At 41.1% G+C, this 18,554-nt stretch overlaps 2 protein-coding genes and 2 long non-coding RNA genes across 6 annotated transcripts in view; 3 read left to right on the top strand and 1 right to left on the bottom strand.

The window, feature by feature from the left end:
- Positions 1–45: 45 nt before the first annotated feature.
- On the top strand, positions 46–2,068 carry LOC127005227 (uncharacterized). Of its 2 annotated transcripts, XR_007758384.1 has the most exons (4): positions 46–565; positions 1,141–1,303; positions 1,451–1,527; positions 1,925–2,068. It is a non-coding gene; the product is annotated as an uncharacterized LOC127005227 (long non-coding RNA). The 2 variants fall into 2 exon arrangements; XR_007758383.1 differs by having other exon boundaries at positions 46–1,303.
- A 1,095-nt stretch (positions 2,069–3,163) lies between these two features.
- Positions 3,164–13,804, bottom strand: LOC127005220 (lysine-specific histone demethylase 1A-like). 2 transcript variants are annotated; one of them, XM_050873944.1, is made up of 11 exons: positions 13,576–13,804; positions 11,338–11,349; positions 11,020–11,131; positions 10,232–10,368; positions 9,582–9,743; positions 8,619–8,912; positions 8,036–8,178; positions 7,463–7,553; positions 6,001–6,135; positions 4,595–5,553; positions 3,164–4,362 (listed from the first exon to the last, which is right to left on the bottom strand). In XM_050873944.1, exons 1-11 carry the CDS (start codon positions 13,762–13,764, stop codon positions 4,191–4,193), a joined length of 2,406 nt encoding a protein of 801 aa, XP_050729901.1. In that variant the 5' UTR covers positions 13,765–13,804; the 3' UTR covers positions 3,164–4,190. The 2 variants fall into 2 exon arrangements, with proteins under 2 accessions (XP_050729901.1, XP_050729902.1); XM_050873945.1 differs by lacking the exons at positions 11,338–11,349; positions 13,576–13,804 and adding an exon at positions 11,268–11,290.
- Positions 6,286–7,136, top strand: LOC127005228 (uncharacterized). Its single transcript, XR_007758385.1, has 3 exons — positions 6,286–6,420; positions 6,581–6,828; positions 6,998–7,136. It is a non-coding gene; the product is annotated as an uncharacterized LOC127005228 (long non-coding RNA).
- Positions 13,805–14,490: 686 nt separating the features above from the next.
- LOC127005229 (uncharacterized) overlaps positions 14,491–18,554 on the top strand; it is a 52,970-nt gene continuing 48,906 nt past the window's right edge. Inside the window, exon 1 of the mRNA XM_050873960.1 lies at positions 14,491–14,627. The gene's annotated coding sequence lies outside the window, so the exon portion shown is untranslated. The remainder of the gene's footprint in view (positions 14,628–18,554) is intronic.

Genomic DNA, 18,554 nt, shown 5'->3' on the forward strand with positions numbered 1-18,554 from the left:
CGCCCTATGAGAAATAAAAGTTGTGTTCCTGCCGTGGTCCCGCGGTAGAGTCTCCGCCTTGCGCTTCGGCGGGGTGCTAAGGCGTGGGTCCCTTCACCCGCCCTATGAGAAATAAAAGTTGTGTTGCTGCCGTGGTCCCGCGGTAGAGTCTCCGCCTTGCGCTTCGGCGGGGTGCTAAGGCGTGGGTTCGAGACCTATCAGTTACCATGGGGGTGGAAAGGTGGGCTCTCTCCGACACCCTCCGCCCCGTTGTTGGGCCTCCTTGAAAGAATTGGGCATCTCTCCACCAGCCGTCTGGGTGGTTGCGCGGCATGCTGCGCCTTCCTCCATTGGGGTATATCCCCAACTAAATACCAAAAAAAATAAATAAATAAATAAATAAAATAAAAGTCGCCTCAGTAAAAAAACTACTATATATTAACTCTCAAATAATTGCAGGTTTTCGGCTTTAAGTCGTCCACCGTGGGCAGTCCAACACCTGTAAGGTACGAAATAAAAATGGCAGTCAGTTATAATCGAACTGGTGAGCTCCAGGGAGAGGATGTCTGCCACCGACTAAGTGCTGGTGAGTAGCTAAGTATATTTTTGGTGAGCAGCTTGAGCATAAATTATGAGATTAATGGCGGCCACTAAGGTGAAAAAGCTACCAAGGCGAAACGTGGACACAACCTAGAGGCATATCTGGATCATAAAGGTGAAGCCAGACAAATCACATTGGTGGAACGTGGACACATCCAGTCTAGATTAATAAAGCTATGAACCATTTAGTATTAAAATATAAGCGTACTGTATAGTCTTACGTTATGGTCTAAATTTATTAAAAGATGACAAATTTAGCCTAAAGGACAAACACTAGCTACATTTACTAGTATTAAAGTTTAAGCTAGGATCCTAAACTTAATCTGTTTTAATTTTCAACAAGAGACAAAGCCCAACATTAAAGACAACGACAGATGACATTTACTAAACATATCACACGGATGTTGGACCTTAACAATCTAGTGACCCTTTCCAACATGAAGGCAAGCCTCCAGCAGGACCTGTTCTGGCTTCAGACGACCCTCCCTCAACCTTCATATACTCTTGGTGTCCACCATCACGCAAGTGTATACCGACTTAATACCTCCATGGTACCGACAGACAAGGTGTGGGGGATATCGGCGACACATCGACTTACCAGGATTTCTACTGGCTCTTTTACGACATACTTAATGAGGTCAAAGGGTTTGCGCTTCCCTCCAAGATGGTCACGGTGGAATCCATCCCGATAGTACAGATGCTCCTCCCCATTGCCCCGCCACAGGTAAGAATATTTTACTGTACTATATCTTTGCTTGCGTGTTACAGCAGTGTATATTATCGGCCTCGTCCACATTTTCATTCTGTATCATTAATAACTTTGAATTGGTAATTGATCATTAGGATTATCCCTTTCCTAACTGTTATTCAGGAGTGAGAGGAACTGACCTGAACATCGCCTTCCTGCCTTGCTGTAACGAAAGCCATTGCTGCTGGCCCTGCTGGAGAGTCTACCTCCCCTTAATTGCTGCTGGCCCTGCTGGAGAAAGTCTACCTCCCCTTTATTGCTGCTGGCCCTGCTGAAGAAAGTCTACCTCCCCTTAATTGCTGCTGGCCCTGCTGGAGAAAGTCTACCTCCCCTTTATTGCTGCTGGCCCTGCTGAAGAAAGTCTACCTCCCCTTAATTGCTGCTGGCCCTGCTGGAGAAAGTCTACCTCCCCTTTATTGCTGCTGGCCCTGCTGAAGAAAGTCTACCTCCCCTTAATTGCTGCTGGCCCTGCTGGAGAAAGTCTACCTTCCCTTAATTGCTGCTGGCCTGGCTGGAGAAAGTCTACCTCCCCTTAATTGCTGCTGGCCCTGCTGGAGAAAGTCTACCTCCCCTTAATTGCTGCTGGCCCTGCTGAAGAAGTCTACCTCCCCTTAATTGCTGCTGGCCCTGCTGGAGAAAGTCTACCTCCCCTTAATTGCTGCTGGCCCTGCTGGAGAAAGTCTACCTCCCCTTAATTGCTGCTGGCCCTGCTGGAGAAAGTCTACCTCCCCTTAATTGCTGCTGGCCCTGCTGGAGAAAGTCTACCTCCCCTTAATTGCTGCTGGCCCTGCTGAAGAAAGTCTACCTCCCCTTAATTGCTGCTGGCCCTGCTGGAGAAAGTCTACCCCCCCTTAATTGCTGCTGGCCCTGCTGGAGAAAGTCTACCTCCCCTTAATTGCTGCTGGCCCTGCTGAAGAAAGTCTACCTCCCCTTAATTGCTGCTGGCCTGGCTGGAGAAAGTCTACCTCCCCTTAATTGCTGCTGGCCCTGCTGGAGAAAGTCTACCTCTATCTCTTTACCTTGGTGGCACGGTACGGCGCCCAGGTAGAGAGCTTGGAGGCATCGCGTGGGCAATTTGAATAACTTTTGGCGGTGCGCGACAATGTTTACAAATTTTTTGGAAAAAAATTTGCATGTTTTAAAACTCCCAGATACGGGCGAGGTCAGATACGGTGCACCCGGATAACTGAGGGTTTACTGTATGAGCAATATCAGAAACGTCTTCCAAATTTGTTTCCGTGCCACTAGAAATGAGTTATGTGTAAACCGTGTGTCGAGGATACTACTGGTTGATGAGAACGAACGAACACTATATAAAGCACGTGAGCCCATATTACTAAATATATGTCTCGGCACCTCAATTCGCCTGTTTGAAAAGCATCTATTGGAAGTTCTCGGTCTTTCCATGGACTGTCTTGTGACCCTAGTGATAGTTTTGCATGACCTCTGCACCCTGAACTGGAAAATCACAGATGTATTTGTATTTACCTTTTAGAAATGTGGATTTGTAGTTACCTTTAGAAATATATATTTGTATTTACCTTCAGAAATGAGAAATGTATATTTGTTTTACCTTTTAGATTTTTTTTTTTTACAGCACAAAGAGCAACTCTAAGGGCAAAAAAATATATTTATAAAAAAAGCCCAGTAACTGTTGTTCTCATATAGTGATTAGTATAGTGGCCAAATGTGTATTTGTTTACTTTTAGATGTATTTCCCTGTCTCCAAACTTGTCATACTTATCCTTCATCTGAAGGGCACTGCTCGCCTCCATGCATATGTTTAATTCATGCTACATAGTAGGTACGTAAATATCTATATAAATAAAGATAAACCAAGTAAAAAAATCTTTATAAAACCTGTACGCTGTGCGCATGTCAATGAATACATCAATTTCCTGACTGACATTGAGCTCTTTCAAATTGCATTAGTGTATCAATAACACTAAACATCCTTCAACCCTTTAAGAACGGGCTAGAGGGCTTCTTGCGAGTGTGCCATGTTAATAAAATATAGAGATGTTCTTCATTAACCCAGTAGCAGCAGGGATCATATTTCTTAATGGTCCCTTTAAGCGAGAAAAATGAGAAAAAAATCATCACTCACACAAACCATTTCATAATATATATCAAAGCATTTTTGATCAGTTTATGTATCATCTATTTTGGGGTGGTTCAATCATGGCACAAATTTGGCTCATCGCTGGTACACGGTAAAGCCACAAATTTGGCCCGTCGCTGCTACCGGGTTAATGCCCCGTATATCAATTTGAAATCAAATCGTCTAGAATCAAGTCCCTCAGTTGCAGCACAGCGGAGATGCATGATGTTGGGAAGTACAATCTTGGCGGGAAATCAGATGACTGGTATTCCTGCACCTGGGCCTCATTCTGCCGTCCTCCACCAGTACACCTCATCTCCCGAAAGTGACTATCTTTTGGCCACTTCTCGTTGACTCTTTTGTAGAAGCAGGGAATAAGCAGGCTTTTTTTTCCATTGTTTCCTTAAACTGTCCTACAAAAAAAAAGTTCCCACCACCCATCCTTAAGGGTTAAATTACTAGACAAATCCACCAATGTTTCCTTATGGTCTGCTACATTGATGACTGGGACTTCAATATATCCACAGAGTTTCTTTGTTCTGCTACATGAACAATGATGAAAGTAATGCTTAATACTGTGACTTATTTTAATGAGTGTACAGTACTTACAAATCCTGTGGAAAGAATGCATCATGCCATCCTGGACACACTACTGCTCTACCTACACTGAGAATCACACCACTTAGAACTTTAGGCCATCACGGCAAGACTTTCTTTGCCTGCACTGCCTGACTTTCAACCTCAAAGCAATGTAAAGCTGCCTCATGTTTCCACGCTGGCCGAGCCGTTGGTGGGTGGTGGCGGCGGCGGGGCAGCGTACGGGCACCCCAGGAACTGGTCGGCAATGCGTCCAGCCTCTCGTAGGCCGCTGAGGAATGCTCCGTGCACTGTGGCGGGGTAGTTCCTGATGGTGTGTTCTCCCCCGAAGAACAATCTGAAGGTGAACCAAAATAAATACTCAGTCGCTGTATTGTATTGATGTCTACCTCGTGTAAAGGTCAACCCCCAAGGATATTTTGTGCTTTATTGCTGATCATAGAAAGAAAAATCAACCCCAGGAACTTTGCTTTGAGAAACTGCAGAAAAAATAGACTTCCACACAAAGTATATTCTCGGTAAATCTTATGACTTTGAGTGAATTAATTACAACCATCATACACTCATACCTTGGGCGTGGTGGTGGGGAGCTGTCTGAGGCCGCCGGAGGGGTCTGGGCACTCTGGCCGGGCTGGAGTGGGGCAATGGGAGCAGCCAGGATGTCGTAATCATTCCCAGACGCTCCTGTTGACACGAAGGAGTAGGATCCTCGCGACCACGGATCAGCCCTCCAGCGTGTCACCACCGTCTCCTTGGGTTGGGGCACGGCGGAGTTCCCGAAGATGCCCTTGAGAACAGCGATGCAGCGGCCCACAATCACATCGTCGCTCACGTTCTCCATGATGGCCGCCGCCTCGCCCGCCACCAGCGCCAGCAACACGGGCGCTCGGTACAGGTTCCAGAAGAGAAAGAGTTCCCCTCGACTCGCTGTGGTGGACCCAACATGGCCGAAGAGGTTGGCGTTGGGGTCCCAGAACACTCGATCGAAGCACAACACCACCTTGTTGAGATTCCCGAAGCCAAGTCGGTTGATGGCGTCCGCCTTCCACTGCGGCAGCGGCGGATTGAAGGTGACGGTGTTGGGGGCATTGGCGTTAGTGCCGCAGGACTGCTTAAGGACTCCGAGGGGCAGCGTGCACAGAACCGCGTCAGCCTTGAGAGTGCCAGGGCTGGAGTGGTTACGGGCATTCGACACGGTGACCTCCGCCCCGTTGTTGGTGTACGTGATCTTGCGGACGGCGGTGTTGAGGCGTATGTCCAGGCCCTCACTAAGACCCACCGGCACGCAGGAGTACCCGTTCCTCACTGTAAGATGACTGCCAGAGAACTCAAAGTCATCGTCCTGGTCCCAATGCTTGAGGGAGAGGTTGCTGAGTGGCGTAGCATTGGCGAACTCCAGGTTAGCGAAATGCCAGTCCAGGATCTGTCTGTCGCGCGAGGAGAGGTACACGTCGCTGGGGGAGGACGCCTCGAGCTCCTGCAACTTGTCCTCGATCTCCCGCTGCTGCTCCACCAGTTGGTCCCACTCCTGAAGGGGCGAGGTGTGAGGAATGTATTTAATCTTTATTTAAAAAAAAAAATAATAATAATAATAATAATAATAATAATAAAAAAAGCCCGCTACTCACTCCCACAAAAGAGTCAAGAAGAGTGGCCGAAAGATAGGTCAATTTCGGGAGGAGAGGCGTCCTGATACCCTTCTCTTGAAGATAAGGGTATGATAGCCTAATACAAGGGAGATTTTAAGATTTAACTAACCCACACACCTACACCCACTAAATATATATAGCTAAAACAATATAGCTTCCCGCAAAGAAACATAGAGGTTTGGAACAGACTAAGTGAGGATGTAGTATCGGTGAAGAGTGTGCACAACTTTAAGGAAAAACTGGACAAGTACAGAAATGGAGACAGGACCACACGAGCATAAGCCCAGGCCCTGTAAAATTACAACTAGGTTAATACACCCACACACCTTGCACGCGTTCTGTAGTTCCCGCAGCTTGACGCGGTACACAAACTCGTTGGTGATGTTCCGTGAGTTGCGTTTCTCCGTAAGTTGGCCGTGTTCCTTGTGCAGCACGGCAATCTTTTCATGCAGACTCAGCAGCTGGGAAGCAGTAAGGAAGCATATATGAATTAGTCTTGACTCAGAAAATTCATATATGCTTACTTACTAATGAGACTTTCTATACAAAAAAGTGAGGTCACTTTGTTGATTTATACCATAAGGTGCTGACAATCATGTGTTTGAAGATCCCCTAAACTTAACCTAACATAACCTAACAAAAGAGTTACTATAGGTCTTGACTCAGAAAATTCATATATGCTTCCTTACTAATGAGACTTTCTATACAACAAAGTGTGGTCATTCTTTGTTGATGTATACCATAAGGTGCTGGCTATCATGTGTTTGAAGATACCCTAAACTTAACCTAACAAAACCCCAAACAGTTACTATAGGTCTTGACTCAGAAAATTCATATATGCTTCCTTAGTAATGAGACTTTCTATACAACAAAGTAAGGTCATTCTTTGTTGATTTATACCATAAGGTGCTGGCTATCATGTGTTTGAAGATACCCTAAACTTAACCTAACATAACCTAACAAAACCCCAAACAGTTACTATAGGTCTTGACTCAGAAAATTCATATATGCTTCCTTACTAATGAGACTTTCTATACAACAAAGTGAGGTCATTCTTTGTTGATTTATACCATAAAGTGCTGGCTATCATGTGTTTGAAGATACCCTAAACTTAACCTAACATAACCTAACAAAACCCCAAACAGTAACAATAGGTCTTGACTCAGAAAATTCATATAGCTTCCTTACTAATGAGACTTTCTATACAACAAAGGTAAGTCATTCTTTGTTGATTTATACCATAAGGTGCTGGCTATCATGTGCTTGAAGATACCCTAAACTTAACCTAACATAACCTAACAAAACCCCAAACAGTTACTATAGGTCTTGACTCAGAAAATTCATATAGCTTCCTTACTAATGAGACTTTCTATACAACAAAGTGAAGTCATTCTTTGTTGATTTATACCATAAGGTGCTGGCTATCATGTGTCTGAAGATACCCTAAACTTAACCTAACATAACCTAACAAAACCCCAAACAGTTACTATAGGTCTTGACTCAGAAAATTCATATATGCTTCCTTACTAATGAGACTTTCTATACAACAAAGCAAGGTCATTCTTTGTTGATTTATACCATAAGGTGCTGGCAACCATGTGTTTGAAGATACCCTAAACTTAACCTAACATAACCTAACAAAACTCCAATTCAGTTCATATAGCTTCCTTACTAATGAGACTTTCTATACAACAAAGAATGACCTCACTTTGTTATATAGAAAGAGAATAAAAAGTCAAACTTCCCAGAGACACATCAGGTCCTCAGTGAAGGGAAGGGGAGACTCACCTTATTGAGAACAGTCTTGAGTTTTTCCTGCAGATTCACGACAGTCTTCCAGTGGGTGACCTGCTTCTCCTTCACATTCTTCTCTTGCAGACTGGAGACAGGGAGAGGCTGACATTAGTATGCATGTATATACTAAGCAAGAAAGTGTACAAGTAAGTGTATTTAGTATGTATGTCCACGGAGCTGCTTAACCCCTTGGCTGTGGATTTCCTACCAGAAGACATCACCATGCTACAGGAATGGAACAAAAAGTGGCTGCTATAATTCAATCAAGAAAAATGTAAAGTCCTACACCTTGGGAGGGGAAATCCAGCACACCAATGTCACATGGGAAACACTCCACTATCCACCACAGAGGCAGAGAAAGACCTGGGAGTGTATGTTACCAGGCTACCAGTGAAGGGATATCCAGCACACCAATACCACATGGTAAACATTCCACTATCCACCACAGAGGCAGAGAAAGACCTGGGAGTGTATGTTACCAGGCTACCAGTGAAGGCCAAATCTGTGCCAATTGCAGCGGACAGATTAAGACGAGACGGGCTAGACATTACATAGGGACAGACTCACTTAATCACCCACTCCAGCCCCTCGCCAAGGCTGATAGGGCGGTTGTCAATATAGTTGAAATCCAGCTGGTGAGAGAGGAAGCTTGTGGCCTCGAGGAGACGGTTAAACTCACGCTCAACCATCTCATCCTTGTCCTTTAGAACCTGCGAGGAAGATTATTTACATTACGAATATATAAGGGCACGCTGATCTGGGGGTTGTGAGTGACTGTATGGCAGCTTGAATCTCCGTAAAGATGTACATATGCATTGAGAATTAGGGGGCTGTGATTTCCCGCCTTCAAGAATTAGGAGTGTTGTAATTACTAGAGGGAGTAACGGACTTTCATTCTGATTTTTGTACCTCACTGCAATCATCGTAAAGAATGTACAGAGTGAGAAATATTATAGATACTTCACTGATATGACAAATACATGAAATAGTTGGGAAATAGAACAGAAATGTGAATAGAAACATGAATAGAATAAATAAACCAACAACCTAATACTATAATCAATGAATGTATATTTACATAGAAAATCAGACTACACAGACCCCATGGTCCAGACCAGCCAGGAATAAAAACAAACAACATCGCGCTCACCGTGTTGCCGTTGGACTCATACAGCGGACACTTCTGCTTGATCCGCACCAGCTCCATATTGATCTGCTTGGACAGGACGTTGACAGGGTTGCCTCCGAGCCCCGTCACAACCATGGCCCCCAGGTCGGCAATATACGGCCCCTTGCGGAAGGTGGCGATTCTCCCTCCAACACGATCCCTGGCCTCCAAGACGACCACCTCAAAGCCGAAGGAGTTGAGCTGCTGTGCCGCCGCCAGACCAGCGATGCCGGCGCCAATGACGATCACGTTGCCGTACTTCTTCTGCGGCAACGGCTGAAGAAAGACGAAGGGAAGGTTTTAGAGGGTGACCCAAGATTGTTATTGTTTTTATTACTGATGTTATTGCGATGTCTTCCTTTTTATTATTACAGCTTTTACTGAAAATTAAGAAGTAGAAGTGGATGTAATGTTTGTTTCAGTAGTATTGGTATTAGTAATAGTCATAGTAGTAGAGGTGTTAGTAGTAAATAAAAAAATAAAAAAATTGAATGAGATAATTTGTTAAACCCCAAACTAGATATATGGAAAAAGTGAAAATAAATACTAAGAAATTCATGAGACAAGTTCATAGGTAATAATATAATAAGACAGATGAAATAAAGGAGAAACAAAACAAAACATACATTTTCAAGCATCAACTCAACCAAACTAACAAAAACAACCATCACAACTCCAATCCCTTAACCCGGAGCAGCGACGGGCCAAATTTGTGCCATGATATAACCCCCCCAAAACAGATGATATATAAACTGATCACAAATGCTTTGATATATATTATGAAATGGTTTGCGTGAGTGATGATTTTTTTCTCATTTTTCTCGCTTAGAGGGACCATTAAGAAACATGATCCCCGCAGCTACCGGGTTAAAACCATTCCACCCACAACCAACCCTCCCCCGCCAACTTAGAATCGCTGTACACCCACCAGGAGTCCTCACCCACCTTCACCCGTTTAAAGATCCCAAAGTTGATATAGCCGTGGCGTTCCAGGTAAGCGTGGATGCGAGCACAAAGGACGCCCTCGGAGTTGAACGGCGCCTCCAGGCCTGCCATCACCCCCTCGTAGGTCAGCTCCTGCAGCGGGGACTCCAGCCACAACTGCAGCTGTTTGGGGGAAGAGGAAAAGACAAGGTAAGGGAGTGTGTGGTAGAAGGGGATTTGGGGAAGAGTAGAATGTGAGGCGGAATAGAGGAAGTAAATGAGAGTATAAGTAAATGAAAAAATGAATAGGGAAGTGTAATGATGTAATATAAAACTAAAGATATATAAATGGAGAAACAGTGAATAAATGAATAAATAGATGGTATATGAAGTGAAGAGAGGGAGAATGAGTAAATAAAAGTACAGTCATCCCTCAAATAGTACAGTTTCCAATAGTTCGGTTTCGGTTTTACACGGATTGTCATGAAAGATCTTTTAGGATTTTTTAATTTCCTGCTTGTCGAGAAATTAAAAAATCCTAAAAAATCTTCTTATAAAATCTACATAAAACCAAAACCGAACAATTGGAAACCGTACTGTTTGAGGGACGGCTGTATAGATGAAATAACAATAAATAAATGAAGACCTAAATACCTCGCCAGGACACTCACAATGCGGTTTCTGATGTGGAGGAAGAGGCGGTGTGTGTGTGGGGGGCTCTTGACAATGTCCGAGAAGAGGGAGCCTTCCAGTGTGGTCAGCTTGTCGGCCGGCATGCGACTCTGGAACGCCGAACCATCCAGGCCGACTAAGGAGGGAAGAGGAGATGGAATTAGTGATCTTGGTGCTGCTGATTTCTCCTGTGACATCCTTTTTTTCATTGCCGTGAAGAAGATAACTCAAGCACACATACACACAAAAAAAACGTAAACATTAACCTGGTAGCCGTGGGGATCACGTTTCTTAAAGTCCCCTCTAAGCGAGAGAAATGAGAAAATCATCACTCACGCAAACTATTTCATAATATATATCAATGCATTTGTGATTAGTTTATGTATCATCTATTTTTGGGGGTTTATATCATGGTAAAAATTTGGCCCATCGCTGGTACACGGTAAAGCCACAAATTTGGCCCGTCGCTGCTACCAGGTCACTAAATATGAAAAACTAATAAAAACAAAAACTCTACATAGGAAATAAGTAAAGATAACAGCAAGAGAAAGGCAAATAAAGCGATGAAAATATAACTATACATAATAACAAAAACTGCAGATAAGGAATAAGCAACGAAATATCTCTATCCTGTACTTTATGAAGAAGAAGAAGAAGAGAAAGAGATGTATGTATATTTTTCTTGGTGTGTATTGATAGGAGGAACTGATAGGATTAATACTACGGTCTCCCCCTTTCTTATGAGGAGTGTGTGAGAGAAGAAGTCAATTGCTTCTTTAACTATTACCTGTGGGGTCGTCCTGCTCCGCCTCTGCTGTCTCCTCCTCTTTCTCATTCTTCTCCGCCTTCACCTCCTCCTTGGTCTCGTTCCCTGCTGCCTCCTCCTCCTCATTCTCCGTCTAGAAGGAAATAGCGAGAGAGAAAGGTAAATAAAGTAATAAAAATATAACTGAGTATAAAAAAAAGAAGCTATAAACAAGGAATAGGCAAAATTATGTCCTCAATGTACTTTAATACAAGTTCAGCACCACATACTTAATAATACAGAATACTTAGTGAATGGCCAAGAAACTGTGTGTTGTCTTGGGTATTTGTATGGAAGTACCTTGGCCCAGTTCTGAAAGGGAGAGACAAAGGAAAGTGTTAATAGGAATAAAACCTCAAATAATAGTCTCACTTTTATTAGTTTTATACATGAATGAGAGGAGGTATTATGACGCTGAATTCAGAGTTTTGTTGTACCTATGCTCCTAATCTGTATTTCCTCCTGCCTATGACTTGAACTCTTTCAGGAGGAGGGTATCAGGACACCTCTCCTCCCGAAATTGACCTCTCTTTTGGCCACTCCTCTTTACTCAGTGAGTAGCGGGCTTTTTTTTTTTTTTTTTTTTTTCATTATATATTGTTTACTTTTTTTTTATCCCCTTGAACTGTCTCCTTTGCTGTAAAAAAAAAAAAAAAAAATACTAATAAAGAATGAATAAATAAAATACATAAAATACAAAGACAAATACGTAACAATTTTTTTTACTGACCTTACCATTGATTTAAAGAATGAAGAAAAGTATATAGATTAAATGACATTATCAAATTTATATATACATTTAATTTTTATCTAGTTCTGATGTAACAAAAGATAATTTATTTTATATTTCATTTAGTTAGTTTATTTTATCATTTATTCATCTTAATTTATTTATTAATTTATCTAATATTTTTGTATCAATTTTGTTTGTCAATTTACTCTTTATTCACTTGGTAACTCAGTCTGTTTATCTTTTTTCATTTATTTAATTGGTTATTATTTATTTATTGACAGACATTTCTTGATTTAGTTAGCTAGTTTAGTTCACCATATATCATCATCTTTAATCCCTTTTCACATTCTACAGGTTAAAATCAAAGCCATTTTTCATATGTTGTTTTCTTCAGTAGTATCAAACAAGCATATAGGAACATAGCATAAAGGTAGAGACAGGTGCATCATTAAGGTAGAGTATGTAAACAATTAACCTAACCTAGCTATTAATTCTATTCCAATTTCATCCTCCTACCGCGCCCACCCCCTCCCTCCCCTTGAGCCAGGAACCAGGAGGTGGGAGGAAGGTCAAATTCCCTCGTTTCACCTATAATTACCCTTATTAACAACAAACAAATGACCCTTCAATGACCTGAGTGATTATTCTTGATAGCCATACCTCTCCTTCCTCCCTAAATGACCTACACACTACGTAAATTAGAGAAATGTGAAGAGAGGTCGAGTCTGAGGGCGGGATAGCTGAGTGATAGTTGGGTGATCTGTTTTGCTCATTGCTCAGACAAATGGACTCGTTAACTATAAATAAATGACCCAGGCTATGCACGAGGGACTTATCTTAATGTCCATACCTCTCCCTCCTCTATAGGTGACGCATAAAAGACGGAAAATAAGGAAAATATGAAGGTTGAGGATGGCGATGAGATGGTTGGGTAGACATTTTTTTTACTATTAAACAGCTAAATGAACTCAATATCACCAAAACAAATGACTGAAACTAAGCACGAAGACTTTGACTAAATTTTTATATCTCCCAAACCTTCTAAAACGAATTAAAAAACACGAAAAACGAAAAAATACGAATGCGGATGCTGGAGGAGAGATGCTTCGGTAGACATTTTTGCTATTTACACCACGAAATTAACAAATAAACTAGAAAACCAATGACTCAAACTAAGCACAAAGACCTTAACTAAATTTCCATATCCTCAAAACCTCCCAAAACGCCCTAGAAAACACGAAAAAACGAAAAAAATATGATGGCGGATGCTGGAGACGAGATGCTTGGGTAGACATTTTTGCTAATTAAACCACGAAATTAGCTAATAAACTAGAAAACCAATGACTCAAACTAAGCACAAAGACCTTAACTAAATATCCGTACCTCCCAAACTTTATTAATTGACCTAAAACAACGAGAAAAATCTGAAGGCGGATGCTGGAGACGAGATGCTTGGGTAGACATTTTTCCTGATTAAACAAAAACTAAACCAATTACCAACAAAACATATAACCCAAACTAAGCACAAAGACCTGAACTAAATATCCGTATCTCCCAAACATAATTAGTCGAATTAAAAACGAAAAAAAATGAAGAAAATGCGAAGTCGGATGCTGGAGGGGATACGGTAGGCCTTATAGTTTTGACAATTAAACCAAGAAATAAACCAATTACCAACAAAACATATACCCCAAACTAAGCACAAAGACCTTAACTAAATTTCCGTACCTCCCAATCTTTATTAAACGACCTAGAAATAAAGAAAATTCCCCAAAACAAAACATAAACATTGGTCAAACGCGAACCTTCGAATCGGAGTTCCATACTTTGCCCCTCTTTTTCTTGCCCTTCCGGACGTCCTCTTCCTCTGTAGTGTCGGCCGGCCGCTTGATGCTCGTCGTCTCTTTATTTTCCATGGCGGAGCGACGGTGTGGCGGCCCTATAATGCTCACTTTCTTGGCCCGACCCTCCGAGGAAGAAGATAAGCGCTCCATCTCGGCTTCTTCCTCCCTGACGTAATGATGTTTGATGTACGATAAAAGGTAATAATACGATACACTTGTCAGCTATAGGAATGTCTTATTTTACCTTTCTACCTACTATGATATATCAATAATTAACGTTTTTTGTGTAAGGTATGATTATGTATTGTTATTTGTTTGGGGGATACATATTTGAGCCTGAAACTGGTATATACAATGGTCTAAATACGACAATCTAGTGCTTGCATAATTCTCCATCATTGACACTGTCATCTCCTATTTCTCCGAGTTTATTTGATCCTCCCTTACATTTCATACATAATTAATCACTGTCTTATATTCTCTCCATACTTAATTCTCTATATGACCTCAGTTAGGCTATTTCACCTTTTACATGAGACAACCATATTTCAACCTGATTTGACCTTATTCTCCATGTTTAGACAGTCCCCCTTACACTGTTATTTATGTTTCTGTTTATCTGTAAGTTCTAAAGTGGAAGATTGAGTTAAATAAGCGTATAAATGACCCAAGCGAGGTACAGATATAGTTTTACCTCATTTTACCTATTTCCCTTATCTAGACAGTCAACCATACACTATTATTTATTTTTCCCTTCATATATAACTCCTATAGTGGAAGATTGAGTTAAATAAGCGTGTAAATGACCCAAAAAGGAAAGAACCAACGCCCCAGTGAATAAAAAAACAAGCGCGCATCGAGGTTTGGCGGTAAACGGGAAAAGTGATGTTGGTCTACCGTGCAAGTTTTTATCCTCTAGTGTCGTTATTTAAGGCCGTATGATGTGGAAACTCGGTCAAAAGAAGGAAGAAATACTGGAGAAGAAGATGATAATGGCTGACAGGGAGGAGGAGGTGAGATAAAGACGTTATTTGTGTTTATTTAAAGATTTTGTTGTTTTGGTTTGCTTAAGTTGTTGTCGCCTGCTGCTACTTCGTTCTTCCTCCTCCTCTTCCTCTTCCTTCTCCTCCTCTTCTTCTTCTTCTTTCTTTTTGTTGTTCTCTTCGTTTCTGTTCTTGTCTAATTTCTTCCTCTTTTTTATTTTTCTTCCTTGTCCTTTTTCTCCTATTAATTCTTTTTCTCTTCTTCCTCCTCTTCGTTCTTCTTTCTTTTGTTGTTTTCTTCCTTTTTGTTCCTCTTTTTCCTCCTCTTTTTCGCGTCTCCTTCCTCCTATCCTCCTCTTCTTCCTCCTCCTCCTCCTCCGTTTGTTGTTCTCTTCGTTTTTGTTCTTGTTCTTCTTGTTCTTCTTCCTCGCTCTCTTCCTCCTATTCTCCTTCTCAGTATTTTCTTTATCTCTTTATTTTTGTTATTATTATTCTCTAACTAGCCAGGGCATTAGTTACCCATCGAAAAGCCTTGAGTGTGACGTTTTCTCTCTCTCTCTCTCTCTCTCTCTCTCTCTCTCTCTCTCTCTCTCTCTCTAATACAAATAGGCTACTGTCTCAGATATCAACATTTTTACTAGTTATATTTATTTTCTTGTATCTATCTTTACTTGCTTTATTTTTCTTATCCTCTTCTATTTATCTATTTATTCTTTATTCTTAGTCTCAGCTATTTTATTTCTATTTTGTACTCTTTTAGCTCTCCATTATTATTATTATTATTATTATTATTATTATTATTATTATTATTATTATTTTAACTCTTCCTACTTCCTTCCTCTCCACCTGTAATCACCATACATTCCCTCCTCCCTCCCTTCTCCCTCTTCTTTTCCTCATTCCTCAGGTAAACGTCATCAGCATATTAGCAAACAGGAAAAGAAGCTGATCTCGGGCCGAAATTAATGTTAAAGGTAAATCACTTCGCGGCCTTATCTTACCTGAGCTGAGGAAGGGAAGGTGAGGGAGGGAGGGGGATGGGATGAAGGGGTTAAGGAAAGGAAGGATGGGGAGGAGAGGGGGACAGGTGTAGGGGGGGGGGACGAGGGGGGGGAGGGGCAGGTGTGCAGGTAATCTGGTTCTTCGGTTTTCCTTTTTCTTTTTTTTTGTTTTTCTTTTTTTTAATTTGTTGTTATTGTTCTTGTTGTTTGTGTTGTTGGATGTTAGTTTGTTGTTTTTGTATGTGTTGTAGAAAATCGTGTTTTTTTATGTTATTATTATTATTATTATTATTATTATTATTATTATTATTATTATTATTATTATTATTATTATTATTATTGTTATTATTATTACTATTATTATTATTGTTTCTCTTATAATCCTTCTTGTTCTTCTTGTTCTTATTCTTGTCCTTCTTCCTCTTGTTCTTGTTCTTCTTGTTCTTCTTCTTCTTGTTCTTCTTCTTCTTCTTCTTCTTATTATTATTATTATTATTATTATTATCATCATCATCATCATCATCATCACCACCACCATCATTACCCTTACTGAAAGCTTTCCCATAAACACACAAGAAACAACAACAGCAACAACATTCACCAAAACAAAAACAAAGCAGCAACAAAAAACAAAGGAAAGGCTTCATGCGTAGTAGGTCCGCCAATAAGGATATCAGTATAGCAAACACGCCCTTACAAGCGCACGGGGATATTTAGCGGCGAAATAAATCAGAGAGGAAAAAAAATAATAAGATACACAACATCAGATTAAAATAGAAAACACACACACACACACACACACACACACACACACACGTGGGCTAACCAGCTACAAAAATAGAAGTGACTTGGGATTGAAAGGTTAAAAAAATAAATTAGATTAGGGAGATAAATTGGAAAATGCGTTGGTAGGTATATATATTTTTTGTGTTGATTATTTTGTGTGTTGCATGGACGGGTTAGAACACATGTATATATAGGCTTGTGTTGATGGTATTGTGTTGCGAAGACAGATTAGAAGAAGCAGATAGACTTGTGTTGTGTTGGCGAGAGTTTGTATTGCTAATAATTGTGTTGCATGGAGAGATTAGAACACATGTATATATAGGCTTGTGTTGATGGTATTGTGTTGCGAAGACAGATTAGAAGAAGCAGATAGACTTGTGCTGTGTTGCCAAGAGTTTGTATTGCTAATAATTGTGTTGCATGGAGAGATTAGAACACGTATATATAGGCTTGTGTTGATTGTATTCCTTATCCACTCTTCTTCTTCTCTCTCCCTCTCCTCTTCCTCTATTTCCACTCTTTTTCCAGTCCTTTTTCTCTTTTCTCTTTTCTTTTATTTCTTCTATTTCCTTCTATTATCGTTTTCCTTCTCTTCTTCTCGTCTTTCCAGTCCACCCATTCCTTTCTTTCATCATTTTCTTTCTCTTCTTCCTCCTCTTCTTTCCATTCTTCTTTCATTCCTTTCTTCTATTCTTTTCCTTCACTGCTTTCTCCTCTTCTTTCCATTCCTTCTATTCCTTTTTTCTATCCTTTTCCTTCTCTGCTTTCTATTCTTCTTTCCAGTCCATCAATTCCTTCTATTCCTTTCTTCTATCCTCTTCCTTCTCTTCTTCTTTCCAGTCTATGCATTCCTCCTCCTCCTCCTCCCCCAACCTACCCCCCCCCAAAAAAAAATATCATCATCACCATCATCATAATACTAACACCACTATTAACTAAACGAGATCAAAACAGCTCTATCATCATTTTTAATCTTATTTCCTTGCAAGGCTCATTATGGCGGATATCTATATGGCGTTTGGGGGGCGAGTCTCTATATTGGAAAATGCTCAGGTGTGGATCAGGTAATGTTAATAAAGTTACCTGGCGTGAGATTGATAGAGAGAAGGTGGGAGGAAAAATAGATTAGGTGGGCCAAAACACACCTTCATTTTTAAGTGGTGGTGGTGGTAGTAGTAGTAGTAGTAGTAGTGGTAGTAGTAGTAGTAGTAGTGGTAGTAGTAGTAGTAGTAGTAGTAGTAGAGTGGTATTATCTCTCCCCCAACCCCCTTTCTCTCTCTCTCTCTCTCTCTCTCTCTCTCTCTCTGTCTCGGTGAATAGTGATCCCGTTGCAAAGGATGGTGATTAGGCGTCGTTGAGATGGCTTTACGAGGCACCAGGTGTGATCCGACAGGTGAAAGCAAATCAATTAAGACTCCTCCTCCACCGCCTACACCACCACCACCACCACCTACTACCACTATTATATCTACTCCCACTACTACTATTACTACTACTACTACTACTACTACTACTACTACTGCTACTACAATACTATTTCTTCTACTACCTACTACTACTACTATTACTTCTATTACTATTTCTTCTCTTTTCTTTCTTTTTTTTTTCTTCTTATTCTTCTTGTTCTTGTTCTTTTTACTGTGTGTGTGTGTGTGTGTGTGTGTGTGTGTGTGTTGTCATATCCCAAAATAGTTTCAAGAGCAGACGAGTAAAGTTTCTTGTACGCGCCGATATAACTGGTTCAAGTAATAATAATAATAATAATAATAATAATAATAATAATAATAATAATAATAACAGATAATGATAAAAATGATGATGATGTAGATGCTCTCTCTCTCTCTCTCTCTCTCTCTCTCTCTCTCTCTCTCTCTCTCTCTCTCTCTCTCTCTCTCTTTCCTTCTTAAATTAATGATGCATGATTGTTTATACAGTGCGTGTGTGTGTGTGTGTGTGTGTGTGAGGGAAAGAGGGGGAGGGGAGAAAGAGAAGCGTAGTAAAGGAGGGGAAAGGAAGCAGAGGAGGAGGAGGAGAAGGAGGAGGAGGAGGAGGAGGAGGAGGAGGAGGAGGAGGGGGAGAAAAGAGGGAAGCAGCAGGTGTGGAATTTGGAGAAGAGGAGGAGGAGGAGGAGGAAGGGAGGAAAGGAGGGAGGGAGAGAATACCTTTTCGG

Source organism: Eriocheir sinensis, chromosome 29 (assembly GCF_024679095.1).
Source record: "Eriocheir sinensis breed Jianghai 21 chromosome 29, ASM2467909v1, whole genome shotgun sequence".
Classification (NCBI taxonomy): domain Eukaryota; kingdom Metazoa; phylum Arthropoda; class Malacostraca; order Decapoda; family Varunidae; genus Eriocheir; species Eriocheir sinensis.

Bases quoted from the DNA above. Each gene is read 5' to 3' on its own strand.
- LOC127005220 (XM_050873944.1), bottom strand. From the start codon at position 13,764: ATGGAGCGCTTATCTTCTTCCTCGGAGGGTCGGGCCAAGAAAGTGAGC. The intron at 8,913-9,581 runs GTGGGTGAGGAC...GTCTTTCTTCAG, and splicing joins GGATCTTTAAACGGGTGAAG to CCGTTGCCGCAGAAGAAGTA. The intron at 8,179-8,618 runs GTGAGCGCGATG...TCTTCCTCGCAG, and splicing joins ATGAGTCCAACGGCAACACG to GTTCTAAAGGACAAGGATGA.